The 15618-nt window shown below is 35.6% G+C and overlaps 2 protein-coding genes across 5 annotated transcripts in view; one reads left to right on the top strand and one right to left on the bottom strand.

Moving 5' to 3' along the window:
• Positions 1 to 11615, top strand: part of BLNK (B cell linker) — a 73648-nt gene extending 62033 nt beyond the window's left edge. For all 4 annotated transcript variants that reach the window (XM_048219051.2, XM_026493760.4, XM_048219052.2 and 1 more), the window contains 6 exons: positions 54 to 138; positions 911 to 942; positions 2750 to 2817; positions 3680 to 3763; positions 5790 to 5945; positions 10841 to 11615. In XM_048219051.2, coding sequence (XP_048075008.1) covers positions 54 to 138; positions 911 to 942; positions 2750 to 2817; positions 3680 to 3763; positions 5790 to 5945; positions 10841 to 10960 — 545 coding nt within the window. In that variant the 3' untranslated portion in view covers positions 10961 to 11615. The remainder of the gene's footprint in view (positions 1 to 53; positions 139 to 910; positions 943 to 2749; positions 2818 to 3679; positions 3764 to 5789; positions 5946 to 10840) is intronic.
• The window catches only part of ZNF518A (zinc finger protein 518A), a 49764-nt gene that overhangs the window by 1715 nt on the left and 32431 nt on the right, over positions 1 to 15618 (bottom strand). The window contains exon 6 of the transcript XR_008957986.1: positions 747 to 1058. The gene's annotated coding sequence lies outside the window, so the exon portion shown is untranslated. The remainder of the gene's footprint in view (positions 1 to 746; positions 1059 to 15618) is intronic.

Consider the following 15618-nt stretch of genomic DNA (forward strand, 5'->3'; position numbering starts at 1 on the left):
ACAAGGAGACAGACGTTTCATTCTAGCCTAATATGAGAATTTTCTTAATGCAGAAAAACCTATACCTGCTGAACGCCACCGAACATCCAGTCACAGACAAGAAAACATGCAGTCATCAGCGTTTCCTCCTGCCCAGAAGTAAGAACACTTTCCTTTAAAAATAAGTTTCCCCGGGGGCGTCTGAGTGGCTCAGTTGGTTAAGCAACTGCCTTCGGCTCAGGTCATGACCCAGGGTCCTGGGATCGAGCCCCGTCAGGCTCCCTGTGCAGTGGGGAACCTGCTTCTCTTTCTCCCTCTGCCGCTCTCCCTGCTTGTGACTTCCTGCTCTCTTTCTATCAAATAAATAAATAAAATCTTCAAATAAATAAAGAAATAAAATAAAAATAAGTTTCCCTAACACCTGTATTGTCACACTGCACAGTGACACTGGCTTGTATTGTAAAGATCTGACATTTAATTGCATTGCAATTAAATTTTTTAAATTTTAATTTAAGCTAATTTACATTCAATTAACTAACATATAGTGTATTATTAGTATCAGAGGTAGAGTTCAGTGGCTCATCAGTTGTTTATAACACCCAGTGCTTGTTAAATTTTAAAAAGTGTTGAATAGGAAAAAAGCTTTAGAAGAACTGCTTAGAATCACAAAGACCTAATATTTGGGTTAATTATTGGTCTTAACTAAAATCTAACACCTTAGTCAAGTCTCTTCCTTTTTAAAAACCAAAGGGGACAGTTTTACTTACCTTGAAGGCTTTGATGCCTTTCCTCTCTTTAGATAGGTTTTATTGGCCATTTGTGTTGACTCCTTTATGATGCGTCTGCTCAGAGCATCTTCCGTGCAAGCAAAATGTCAAACTTATTCATCTTGTGCTTTGCCTTTTAATTAATCTGAAATTCTTCCTTTCAGACAAATCCATCACAAACCCATACCTCTGCCAAGTAAGTACAGTGAAGTCATGGAAAGCACGATCAGGTTGTGGGTAAGGCTGGCTCCTCGTGTCTCAGCAACATGTCTGGCTGGAGGATGTTAGTTCCTCTCTGGCTTGTTTCCTTTTCTGTTAAATGGAGCCAAGAATATTTATTTCACAGAGTTATTTTCAAAAGTAAATAACTTTGGGATAATTTTTACTTTCTTCCTTTTTAATATTGATTGAATAGTTCACTGGTCATACTAGTCATCTTTTACATTCAATTTTTTAATAAAAACAGTACAACCGTTTTCAGAATAAGAGGGTTAAGTACCTGATATAGTGCTTTGAATGCAGAAGGTCTGCAATAAATGATAGCTATTTAAGTTAAAGCTCAAGTCATGCAAAGGGGTCCACCAGGCCCTACATATCTGGTCTCTTCCTTACCTGCTGGCTGATTCCATCCCTTGTTCTCTCCCTTTCCCTCCACACTCCAGGCACAGTGGCCCCCTGTCTATCCCTCAAATATGCTAGGCCCTTGCATGCTGCTATTACTCCTACCTGGAACATTCTTTCCTGAGATAGTCACATGCCTCCTCCTTCTCTTCCTGCAGATCTTACCCGAGTGTCACCTCAGTGAGGCCTTCCTGACCAGCCTATTTAAACACACTGCTTGTCCAAGGCTAGTCCCCAGCTCCCTCCCTGCTTATTTTTCTCCATGTACTTATGACTCTGAAATATTGTGTATATATTTACTTATGTCTTTATTATCTATTTTTCTCACTCCATTAAAATTTAAGCTCCGGGAGGGCAGGGCATTTTGCTGTTTTGTTTGACTGCTGTATATCCATCCCCAATGTTTTGATCCGTGGCAGGCACACAATGATGAACCAATGAGTGAATGAATGCAGTGAAGTATTTTCTCTGTTTCATGTGTCTCCACATACAGACTCTAAATTCCTTGAGGAAGTTCATGCCATAAGGCAGCAGTTCTCAAATGTTTTGGGCTCAGGACCATGTTAACACTCTTAAAATCATTACAGACCCAAAGAACTTTGGTGCACACGTTTCTTTCTATTGATATTTAATGTATTAATTAAAAACAGACAATTAGGGGTGCCTGGGTGGCTCAGTCGTTAAGCGTCTGCCTTCGGCTCAGGGCGTGATCCCAGCTATGGGATCGAGCTCCACATCAGGCTCCTCCACTATGAGCCTGCTTCTTCCTCTCCCACTCCCCCTGCTGTGTTCCCTCTCTCGCTGGCTGTCTCTCTCTCTAATAAATAAATAAAATCTTTAAATAAATAAATAAATAAATAAATAAATAAATAAATACAGACAATTAGAACATTTATTAATCCATTTTAATTGAAAGTTTTATTTTTCATTTAAAAATATTAAATTTATTACGTGTTAACATAAATAACATATGTTTATGAAAAATCACTATATTTTTCAAACAAAAACACTTTTGTGGGAAGAGTGGCCTTGTTTTATATTTTTTAAATCTCTTTAATAGAGTAACAGAGACAGCTGGATTCTCATATCTGCTTCTATATTCAAGCTGTTGCAATGTTTTTCTAGCTGAAGTATATGAAGAAAATGGGGCTTCACAGAGATAAGGATTTGGAAAAGACCTCACAACCTCCCTGAAAGAATCCTGGGGATTCCCAGGGCCCCCAGATCACGCTTGGAAAACCACTGCTATTAGGGATTTTTTGTCATGTGTGTGATTTTTCAGTGCCTGTGTCCCCTGCCACACCTAGCACAGTGTTGAAGTATAGGCACCCTGACTGCTCAAGATGCAATGAAGACCCATTGATTTTTCAAATCCCTTCCAGGATTTCCAGAAGGGGGAAGCTCAGCTGTGGATGGCCTATTTTCATCTAACCCCCATTTGTCAGAACAGGTATGAATAAACTGTTATTGTTACCATTAAAGTGCAGGAAAGGGAATGTCTTCTAATTTCTTCTTGTAAGGGGTTTGGGGTGAAGCTTGAGGACAGACTATATTTTAAGTCAGCTTGCAAGTTGCCATTTGCTGATGGGTACAGAATGCATTTTGTTTTCACGAATTAAGACCCTGCTCCATGTATTCCAATTTGTATTCCAGATGCCCTAAGTAACAATTTGTGTTTCTTCAAAACTAGCAAAGAAGTGTGTTGTTTTATTGTTCTTCCTCTCACATAGATTCTATTTAAGCTGTGCAATTTTCTCAGAATAGATCTATGGAGGCATATGATATTAAAACACATAAAGCAGCACAGTTTTTAAAAAGACAGAGAAAGAACTCTGTATGCCCTTGGACAAGTCTCTCTAAGCTTTCTCAAATGTAAAAAGGGATGAGAGCATGTATCCTTCTTGCCTTCAGAATAGTTAAAAGAACCCAATAAAATAACATTTGGTAAAAACACTTTGGAAATTAGAAAGCACTCCACAAAGCAACTATAGAAAGATCATGATAGACAGGGAGCTTACAACTTATTTAGGAGAAAGGAATAAATGACTCCGGAATCTAGCAAGATTGATTGATTGATTGATTGATGATAATGCTCAAGTACTAAGGTTAGCAGCTAAGGCCAAATGGAAAAAAAGTCAGTTATATAATCCTGTGATTGATCAAAGGAAGCAGAAAACTTACTTTCAAATTGCTCCTCCAGATATAGTTAGGTCTGTCTTGGTAATGCAAAATGGGACTTTGTTTCCAGTGCACAGAAGGTGCCCTGTTATTGAAGGACCATCTCGTGCTTAGCAATACCCTCCATTTCACAGGAAGCGGACATTCACTGCAAGCCGTGGTATGCTGGTGCCTGCGACCGGAAGTCTGCTGAAGAGGCTTTATACAGATCAAACAAGGTCTGACCATTTTTAAGTCTCATATTCTGCTCTCAGCCTATTATAGGCACAGCTGTCATTCCAACAATTTGCTGACTAAAGAATTGCAACAATTATGGATGCAGGGATTTTTAAAAATTTACTTATTCAAGAGCAATTGCCATTCTCTCCTCTCCCTCAAGCATCTCCCTCTTTGTTCTTCCATCTCATTTCTACTGTCCTTTCTTTGCAAGGATCCGTAGGCTCCACTGTTCTCCAATCAGTGGGAGAGAAGAAGGCTCCAGGGGGAGATCTCTGTAAGGTTTGGTGCTACATGAGATCCATTCAGGAGTGAGAAGTAACAAGCTATTTTGGATCAATGCATGGGTTAGAAGATTGAAGTCAAGACGGCAAAAAATACCTGGAAGTAAATTTTTGGAGAGTCCAAGCCCAATCATATAGGAACACTAGGAGCAGTTTGGAAAATCCAAAGTTAAAATGCCACTTCTCCTTTTCTTTCTCTTTCCTCCTCCTATTTTCCTTCACTTGCACCCTACTTTGTTGGAATATATAACATTTACTTACTGCTTTCTGCTACCTTTGCTTTCATCCTAACTCTACAATTAAATATGTTAAATGCTTTCCCACCAATCCTTTGCTGGCTTCCCCAGTTATCTCTTTTTGTTTGACAAAGTTCACCTTGTAATAGATTCTCAGGAAGGACTATATTTACATTATTCCCTGAGTTCTTCCACATTCAAAGCTGTTTATAATCTGATAACCTGGAGGATATCTTGGCTGGTTATAAAATCCTTGTCTTGAGTTTTTAAAAGTGTTGCTTCACCGGACTACCTTATTTTATAGGATGCTTTTGAAAAGTCTGATACTAATGTTATTTTCTTGCCCTTATATATAATTTCATATTTTAGTCAGAAGACTCTGCAGAACTTTTGTTTATAAAGTCTAATAGTTTTCCAGAATGTGTTTCTGAGTTGACTTTCAGGCCAATTTTTTCAGATAGATGGAACCCCTTTCAATATGTAGATTTAGTTACTCTTATCTCCAATACAGTTTCTTAAATTCCAGTCTTAAAAAGTAGTTCTGTTCTATTATTTTATTTTTCTTTAAGGACTCAAATTACATGCATTTTGGACCTTTTTTGTCTTTCTTTCATTCCAACCACTCTGACTGTATTGTATTTCTTTTTTTTTAATCTCCTTTCTCCCCCCGCCCCCATCTGGGTTACTTCCATGCCTTCCTTCAGTCATTTATCATATCTTCATTTAAAGGTATCGTCCCTTGGGCATCTTATAATTTCTTCATTTCTGAGGTAGGTTTGCCTTTCTCTTCAGTTTCCTTCCTGAGTTTGATCAACTCTTGTTGCATTTCTTCTTTCTGCTTTTCACCCATATTTTGTTAATAATTTTTTGATTTATGATTCTAGAACATTCAGTCATTTTTCAAGTTTTTAAAATCATTTATTCATTTTAAGTAATCTCTACACCCAACAGGAGGCTCGAACTCATGACCCCAAGATCAAGAGTCACATGCTCTTCTGACTGAGCCAGCCAAGCACCCCTAGAATATTTTATAAAATATTTAGTTTAATTGGTATTTTGTGTTATTTTTTATCTGCTTCAATATAAGTTTTAGGGAAGAGAATTTCATCAGCTGAAATGTTTTGATTCCCAATTTCAGCTTTCTTCTCATAGTACTTTTGAATGGAATTTGTCTCATATTTTTTTTATTCATAGGTAACCTGTAGACATGGTTCCTAGTTCAAGAGTGCTCTCTATATTTAATCTTACTGTGTCCCTTCACACATTTCTAAATATATAAACATAGCATCTTATTTCATGCATCAAAAAGCTAGCATAGACTTCACTCAGGATTTTCTGTGAGTATATATTTTACTGAAGTATTTTCTTGGAAAATAATAAAACTGTTATCAATAATAAAAATCATATAACTCAATAATTACCTTTTGCATATAATATAGGTATAAACTGATTTATAACCTGTGAAAACCTAAGTAATACCATAATTGTGTTTTTCTTTTAATAAACAGGATGGATCATTTCTTATTCGGAAAAGCTCTGGCCATGATTCCAAACAGCCATATACACTAGTTGTATTCTTTAATAAGCGAGTATATAATATCCCTGTGCGATTTATTGAAGCAACAAAGCAGTATGCTTTGGGCAGAAAGAAAAATGGTGAAGAGGTCAGTAACTTCTCTTTTAATCCAACTGTATACTATGTATTGAGCACAATGGTATCATAGCATATTAGGTGCTAGAGATGAGGAGAAAGGATACAAGAGTACTTGGTGCAAACCTTGCATACATGTCATGAAAAGAAAAGAGTACAAGACAAAATACTGTGTTCCGGCAGCATATTCTATGAGAAAACAGAAAGGAGGGAAGACTTGTATGACCTAAAGGCTGCATCTTAGTCACTTCATCCTGACTTAGTGCACTCTGATTCAGTAGTTTGGTTCAGCAAAACATAGAAATCAAAGTTGAAGTGTCAAGTAGAATCGATGTCAGTGTCCAGAGCTCCTAAGTCAAGAACTAGGATCTCAACTCAAGTACCAAAATAGATGACCAGGGAAGGAGCAGAGGAGTGCAGCAATTTGTGTTGAAATATTAGACTATAACCCTTAGACCAGAATGAGCTTTTGGGCCTGTAGCAAGAGAAAAGCATTACAGTACGTCTTGAATACTAACCAAATATGAAGCCCAACTCCTCTTTAACCTGGAGCAAACTCAGTGCTTACCGTATCTCTGTTTAGCCAGCTTGTTTTTATAAGAAAGCCCTGAAATATGGGCTGGAATAATCCATAAACAAAGGGAGTGACACTTGTTCTTGCCTTGAATGATAGATTGAGTTTGAGTAAGTAGAATGAAAGTTAAAGATGAGAAGGAGAAAAGTGGAAAGAACAACCTACACAGAGAAAATAGCACTTAAAAAAAAGTTAAGAAATACTTCTTTTCAATACTCTTTCAGAAAGAACTATACTCATTCCAAACCCAGCACTTGTTAGAAAGCATCTGAATTGTTAGAAAGTATCATAATTGCTGAAGTGTTTGTCCTACTAGATGAGACCAGGGACTAGACTAGGTCTTGCTCATCTCTGTGTTTCCAGAACCATAGAAGAACAGCTGCCTTCAGTGGATACTTGATTAGTACTTATTAAATGAATGAATGTATTTGTTGATTGAGTGATTACAGGCGGGAGAGTTGCATTTGTAAAACAAACTGGTAAGGTCTTCTGTCAATGAGTGTATTATTTTGCTTTTTTTTAAATTGTGGTTAAAAAAAACTTCATATCCTAAAATTAACCATATTAACCATTTTTAAGTGTACAGTTTAGTAGTATTAAATATATTTACAACACTGTAAAACAGATCTCCAGAACTTTTCATCTTGCATATCTGAATTCTATGCTCATTGAAAACAGCTCCCCTCTTCTACTCTCCCAGTCCCTGGCAATCACCATTCTACTTTCTATTCCTCTGAATTTGACTACTTTAGATAGCTCATAAAAGTGGGATCATACCATGCTTGTCCTTTTGTGACTGGCTTATCCATGCAGCATTATATCCTTAAGATTCATCCATATTGTGTAGTATGTGACAGGATTTCTTTCTTTTTTGAGGCTTCATAGCATTCCATTGTACTGTACACCACATTCTGTCTATCCGTTCATCTGTCAATAGACATTTGGCTATTGCTGATGACTATTGTAAATAATGCTGCTATGAATGTGGGTGAGCAAATTTTCTTTGAGACCCTTGCTTTCAGTTCTTCTGGGTATATATCCAGAAGTGGGATTGCTGGGTCATATGGTAGTTCTACCTTGAAATTTTGAGGAACTGCCATATTGTTTTCCATAATGATTGCCTCATTTTACAATCCTACCAACAGTGCGCAAGGGTTCCAACTTTTCCACATGCTTACCAACACTTGCTATTTTCTGGGATTTTTAAATAGTAGCTATCCTAATGGGTAAGAGGTGATATCTCATTGCAGTTTTGATTTGCATTTCTCTAATGATTAGTGATTTTGAGCATCTTTTCTTATGTTTGTTGGCCATTTGTATATCATCTCTGGAGAAATGTCTATTCGAGTTCTTTGCCCATTTTTAAATTGGGTTATTTGATCTTTTTGTTTTGTGTTGTAGGAGTTCTTTATATATTCTAGATATTAACCCATTATCAGTTAGATGACTTGCAAATATTTTCCCCTGTTCCACGGACTGCCTTTTCATTCTGTTCATTGTGACCTTTGATGAATAGAAGTTTTTAAATTTAATGTAGTCCTATTTGTCTATTTTTGTTTTTGTTGCCTGTGCTTTTGGTGTCATACCCAAGAAATCATTGCCAAATACAGTATCATGAAGATTTTCCCCTGTTTTGTTCTAGGAGTTTTATAGTTTGCTTTTAATAAACTCTAAGATAATTATAAAATGCAAAACTCTTGAATCTGAAAACACAAAACATGGATCAAGACCAAACTTGGGTTTTAAAATATAGATTGCATTATCATTTAATACCAATTAAACTTTAACAGAACTGTCTGCCTTTCCCTACCCACAAAAATCTTCATTCTCACTGAAACCTTTATCTGAAAAATCTTTTAAGATAAAACTTCTTCAGGAGTAATCAGTGTAGGGGCGCCTGGGTGGCACAGCGGTTAAAGTGTCTGCCTTCGGCTCAGGGCGTGATCCCGGCGTTACAGGATCGAGCCCCACATCAAGCTCCTCCGCTAGGACCCTGTTTCTTCCTCTCCCACTCCCCCTGCTTGTGTTCCCTCTCTCGCTGGCTGTCTCTATCTCTGTCAAATAAATAAATCTTAAAAAAAAAAAAAAAAAAAGGAGTAATCAGTGTAATAGATAGTGGTGATCCTCATAGGACAGAGTGAATTTGGATGGATGGTTTCATTCTAAGCTTCCCCAGGCAGGCATCCAGTACTTTTGGAAGAAGCTTAAGGGTGGGAGAAGGAGCTGTCCTGTTATGAGGTCCTGAAATTCTCATAAATTTTGAGCTTCCATAGGGGCTCTGGACTCTTTTGTCCTGCTAAGGAAACTCTGGTAAACAGGGATTCCTCTTGGCCTAAAGAGTCTTTGTCCCTACCTAAGGATGAATAGAACAGAACTTCACCCCACTCCCCACATATCCAGCCTATAGATACCAAAACGAATAGCATACTATTATAATGGTATCTGGAAATGCTGACAGAGTCCATTAAAACTCTTACTTATCTATAATATATATATTATATAAGATTATTTCTCCCATAAACTGAACATCCGAATGAAAAATGAAAACTCTGGTTACATGATATCAACAATGTGGATATTGTGAAAAGTCTGTTTGCCTGTATTTGTGTTTGGGTGTATATGGGTAGAAAAAGAAACCAACTGATTAACTGTTTAACTATTTTTACAGTTGTTTTGGCATTATGTAGATACGGTATTAAGTAATTTTATAGCTTTGATATCTGTTTGCTTTATTTTATGGACCATGAGATTTTGAGTTATCAAACAAGTTGTTTTTCTGCCCATGCATGAATATCTCAAATACAATGAATTACTGTAGACATTCAAAAAAAAAAAAAAAGGGAAGGGAAACTGCAACTCAGTTATGCTCAATTCTACATTCAGTATGCCTCAGCTCTGCTCCCTACTTCACACATTTCAACTCAACTGAACTCCCTATTTCAAACATTTCAATCCACAAACACTCCAACAAAGAAATACTCAAAAATATTCAGGGACTGGAATGACAGGATGAGATGTTTGTTTGTGTAAATATAGCAACTCTCTACTGTGTTTCCTAGGTTCAGAAAACACTTTTTCACTTGGAATCCACTTCAGAGAGGCCATGGTATTTCATTTCCTGGTTCTTTAGTCCATCAATTTAACTTCCAACTGCATTCAGGTTAACAACATGCTATCCCAAGCAAACAGGATGAATGTCTTTATGAATATCATAAAAGAATTTCATTGGCAATTGCAAAAGGGCTGAATGATTGAAGAGCAAGTTAAAAAATTGAGTAAATATACTTGAAGGTCCCTGTCTCTAGTCTCTCCTCCCTAACCTAATATTCAGATAGCCAATTATCTAAAAGACAATTGGTATTTCATTTGAAAAAGTTGACCAGTATTCTGAATATTCAGTATATAGATATTTGGAAGTTATCCAAATAATTAATTAAAAGGCTTAAAAAACTTTTATTCTAGATATTTGTCTTTATATGAAAAATTAAAAGACAATAAATCAGTTGGTGATAATTGCTAAATCTATGGCAGTGTTGCAAAACAATTACTGCTTTTTTGAAAATGACTCTAAATGCATTTATTTATGACTATGAGCTTGTAGCAGTGAATGAAATCAATGCATTTCATTTCCTGTTCTGTGTTATATTTATTTTTTCTTTCATTTAAAATTTTGATAATTTTTCAGAATATTTGTGATAACCTTAAATTAAAATCCATAGACAATAGGAATTAGCACACAGGATAAATATGTACAGAAGAGCCTAGCATGGATTCCATTATTAATTAACTCTAAACTAATTATTAATTAGTTCTGGGAGCTAGGGCAAAAATGGAAATATGAGAATTTATAAAGCTTTATTTATTCAGAAAGGAAAACAAAAACCAAGCATGAATTAATCTTGGAAATAACTCATTTCTGACACTAAATTCTAGGGTAAATTTATTACATCGGTTCTTATATCTAAGACTTGTGCAACATAACAGATAATCTATGCTTCGTAAGGAATGTACAGAAACCCAGTGTGTGACAGTTTTACAGTTGTTACTAAATAAAAAGTCATTAAAATATTACATCATAACTCAATGAAGTAATTTCTCTATGTGGTTACACTAATTGAGGCTGCCAGTGTTTTTAATGTAACTGAATATAGGCAAGGCCAGAGTCTGCCACCTCGAGGATAACAGCCTTTGTTAAATTAGACTTTTTTGGGTAGAATGTCTGCTGAGACCTAGTAACACTGACTACCTTGAGAAAGTGGGAGAAGATTGGCGGAGAAGAGCTCAAAGTTAACATGAATTCCAATGTTTAATTCATCTATGTTTTCTTGCTCTAGTACTTTGGAAGTGTTGCTGAAATTATCAAGAATCATCAACATAGCCCTCTGGTTCTTATCGACAGTCAGAATAATACAAAAGACTCGACGAGACTGAAATATGCAGTTAAAGTTTCATAGATTTTTTTGAAAAAGGTAATTATCATTGCTTCAGACATTTTCCTTATTTCTACTTTTGAGAAAAAGTCCCCAAACTTCATATTTTGGATTCTGAATCACCCAATAATAAGATAGAAGATGGAAGCAGCTCCTGAAGTGGTCATCCATTTCTTTATAAGAAGCTCACACGGACTGGTTCTATTCCCTGACCTGATGAACTGTGAATATTTGGTGAGGTTGAGTTATCATACTACTAATATTCTCCAAATAAACGTCTTTATTTAAAAGAAATAGGTGTAAAGTCTTTTTAGTCATGTAAGAAAATAACACTCTATTTTCAAAATACGAAAATAATACTCTTGGATTTAAAACAAAGCTGCTGGAAATTTGGGCCACCACAATGGTCACTGGTACACTAACGTAATGTCTACTGCCAATGCTTGACAATCATGTCTTGGTTGAAATTGTAATGTGTAGAAGATAAAATATAGACAATGTACAATACTTATAAGTACAGATTAAGGGGAAGTCTATTTTGTGAGTGGGAAACTGCAGCTAAGCCATGGGAGATGTATATACCCAGCCATGGGAGATGTATATAGATATGAACTTTCTAGAAGTTCTTGTCTACAATTATGTTATTAGCTTTGGTTATTAAAAATTATACCCTCTTTGATCTGCATGTCTATTAAATGGGCCCTAAGCTTGATATGAGGTTCAAAGGGGGATGAGAGCAAAACTAGGGAAACACCCCACAGAACAAGAGCAGAAAAGCAGACATTGATGGACATTGATGAACAGAATGAAAGAGATACCATTATGAACAGTCATATCCAATGTCTTAGATCATCCCAGAAATGTAACATACTTTGTCATATCAAAGCTTTTCATTCTGTGTACTTTAAACAGGAACTTAAATGATAAAGCAGCTAATTAAGATAAATCTAATAATTAAGTGAGAAATAACTTGATCACTGAATAAGATAGTGAAATCTGAAAAGATTTTGAAAGGCTAGAAGGCAATATTTCAGAGTAACACAGAGACCCACTTGTAAAGATAATTGTATTTCTACCCTCTAGAACTGAGAGACAATGAATTTCTGGGTTGGGGTTTTTTTAAGTCATTCAATGTATAATACTTTGTTAGGGCAGCCCTAGGAAACTAGTACAATCTATATACATTTTTGACAGTGAAATCAAATATAAATGGGTTTTGAAAATTTTGTATGGAAAGGTTCATTTTTCCTTTTAAAACTACATGATTCAGTGGGTTTTACTATATCGAGAGTTGTGCAACCATTACCACAATCTGTTTAGAACAATCTCACCTCAAGAAGAAATTTCATACCCATAAGCAGACACTATTCTCCATCAATCCCCATCATGGTTAACTTCTAATCTATTGTGTCTTTATAAACTTGCATACTTATGACATTTCATATGAATGGAATCATACAATATGTGGTCTTATGTGACAGCTTTCATGTAGTGCATTTTCAAGGTTCATCCACTACCAATACTCCATTTCTCTTTATCTCTAATATAATACAGATATACCACATTTTTTTCATTCGTTGATGGACATTTGAGTTGTTTCCACTTTTTGGCTATTATGGATAATACTACTCTAAACACTTATGTACAAATTTTTAGGTGAATATGTTTTCTTTCTTTTGGGTATATATCTAGAAATGGAATTGCTGTGTCATATGGTAACCATGTTTAACAGTTTCAGGAATGCCCAACTATTTGCCAAAGCACCACTTTACATTCTGACCAACAATTTATGAGTTTCGGTTTTGCCCCATACTCATCAGCACTTGTTATTGTCTGTCTTTTTGATTATATCCATTTTAAAGGGTGTGAATTACTATCTCATTGTGGTTTTGATTTGCATTTCCCTAATAACTAATGATGTTAAGCATATTCTCATGTGATTATTAGTTATTTGTATATCTTCTTTGAGGAAGTATCTATTCAAATCCTTTGACCATTTTCTAATGTAATGGTCTTTTTATTATTGAATTATAATCATTTTAATATATTTTGGGTACAATTCCCATATTAGATATACGACTTGAAAATACTTCTTCCCTTCTGTGGGTTGTCTTTTCACTTTCTTGTGTTCTTTGAAACCCAATTTTTTTCATTTTAATTAATTCTAATTTCCAAAAAAAAAAAACCCTACTTTTTCTTGATTTCTGTGCTCTTCGTGTCTTATTTAAGAAACTGTTTTCTAACCCAAGATCATAGAGATTTACACCTACATTTCTTTTATAGTTTTATCTCTAACATATAGATCTTTGATCCATTTTGAATTAACTTGTATGTACAATGTGAGGTAGCATACAAATGCATTCTTTTGCACATGGATATCCAGTTGTTCCAGCAATATTTGTTAAAAGACTATTCTTTCCATATTGAAATGGCTTGGCATTCTCGTCAAGAGTCAATTGACCATAAATGTATGGGTTTATTTCTGGACTCTCAATGCTATTCCATTGATCTACATGTCTATTATGTCAATACTCAAATGTCTTGATTACAGTAGCTTTGTACAACTTTTCTATTCAAAATTGTTTTAGCTATTGGTTATTCTGAATCCCCTGCATTTCCATATGAATTTTTACAATCAGTTTGTCAATTTTTTCAAAGGCAGCTGGAATTCTGGGAGGTATTGTGTTGAAATTGTGGTCAATTTGGGAAGTCTTTGAATCTTAACAATATTAAGTCTTCTGATCCATGAACATGGGATGTCTCTACATTTATTTAGGTCTTAATTTTTTTCAACAATGATTTGTAGTTTCAGTGTAAAAGTCTTGCATTTCTTTTGTCAAATTTATTTTTAGTCCTTTAGATGACACTCTAAATGGGATCTTTTTTTCTCTCAATTTAGGATTGTTCATTGCTAAAATCTAAAATCAAGTAGAACTGTTTTTCTACTGATATTGTATTCTGCACCCTTACTGATCTCATGTATTGATTATAAAAAATTTTTAGAGGATTCCTTAGGATTTTCCATATACATGATCATGTCATTTAAAATTAGATATTTTTAATTCTTCCTTTCCTATCTGGATGTTTTTTCTTTTATTTGCCTAATTGCCCCCACTAGAATGACTAGTATGTTTAATGGAAGCAGTGAGAGTGGACATCCTTTCTTGTTCCTGATCTTAAGGGGAAGGTTTTTCAGTCTTTCACCTTTAAATTTGATGTTAGCAGTAGCCCTGAAGATAAAAGTCCCATTCCTGACAATAGAACAGACCTCAATCACAAAGAATTGTAATCATTTGTTTTGACTAGTCTGGTGGCTTCCTGGAAGACTGGCTTTTGTCTGACTGAAGTTTGCCTGGAGCTAAAGCTGCTACCAAGGGGCAATGTTGAAACATTAACAAGCAAATGTTTTGGTTACTGCTGCCTGAGGTAGCATAACATTTGAGGCAAGCGACAGACTGACCAAACCTAGGGAGGACAGGCTGGGGAATGAATGATGTCCATAAGGGCTTTGGAAAGTTACAACATACTCCTGGGAATCTAAAACACCACATGCACAGTCAGGGCAGTGTGCGCACTAAGGAAAGCCCTGAGAAGGCCCCACGCTGTCATCTCTGACTGACCTGGAGGCTTTGCCAAAGTAGAAAGTGGAGGCTGAAGCACAGTTGTAAACTGCCTGGCTGAATATTGGAGGCGCACCACAAAAACACACACAGTCCCTGGCAAATACTGGGAAATTTTTTCATTCTGGGTGTTTAAGGAAATGTCTGTCCAAGATACTTTCATGGCCACACATGACAAAGAATACAGACTCTACAAAATAAGTTCAGAAAAGTTACTAGACAAACTACAACAAGCAGCAACAACAAACCCTGGGATGCAAGAGGGGATGGAGAAGCTGATTTTCAGAGTTACCACATTATAACATTTTCTTAAATGTTCTGTTTTCAACAAAAAATTACAAGGCATGCAAAGAAAGAGAATAGTACGGCTCATACACAGGGGGAAAAGCAATCAATGGAAATCCTGAGAAAGACCAGGCATTGGATTTTCTAAGCAAAGACTTTAATGAAACCATGGTTAAAGAATGAAAGGAAAGTATGTCTCAACCAAATAAAGAATATAAATAGATATTAAGTAGTGAAAAGAACATTTAATTTTAGATCTTTCAATTATAGAGTTGAAAATATAATAACAGAAATGAAAATTTCACTTAAAGGGCTCAGCAACAGATTTGAGCAAGCAGAAGAGAGAATCTATAAACTTAAAGATAGATCAATTGACACTGTCCAGTTTGAGGAACAGAAAAAAAAAAAAGAAAAATGAACAGAGCTTAAGAGAATAGAGCCAACAAGCATAACAGCATATACATAATGTGAGTCTCGGGGAGAGAAGAAAAAGAAAGCATTAAAAATATTTGAAGAAAACTTCTTAATTCTGATGAAAAATATTAACCTACAAATCCATGAAACTCCAGGAACTCCAAGTTCTCAAAGATATGTACACCCAGACATATTATAATCAAACTAAAAAAAAAAAAAAGAAGAAGAATCTTGAAAGCAGCAAGAGAGAAGTGACTCATCACATACAAGGGGTCCTCAATAAAATTAACAGCTGACTTCTCTGCCAAAACCATGGAGGCCAGAAGCAGTGAGGATATAGTCAAGATGCTGAATGGAAAAAAC

Source organism: Ursus arctos, unplaced genomic scaffold, assembly GCF_023065955.2.
Source record: "Ursus arctos isolate Adak ecotype North America unplaced genomic scaffold, UrsArc2.0 scaffold_7, whole genome shotgun sequence".
NCBI classification, from domain to species: domain Eukaryota; kingdom Metazoa; phylum Chordata; class Mammalia; order Carnivora; family Ursidae; genus Ursus; species Ursus arctos.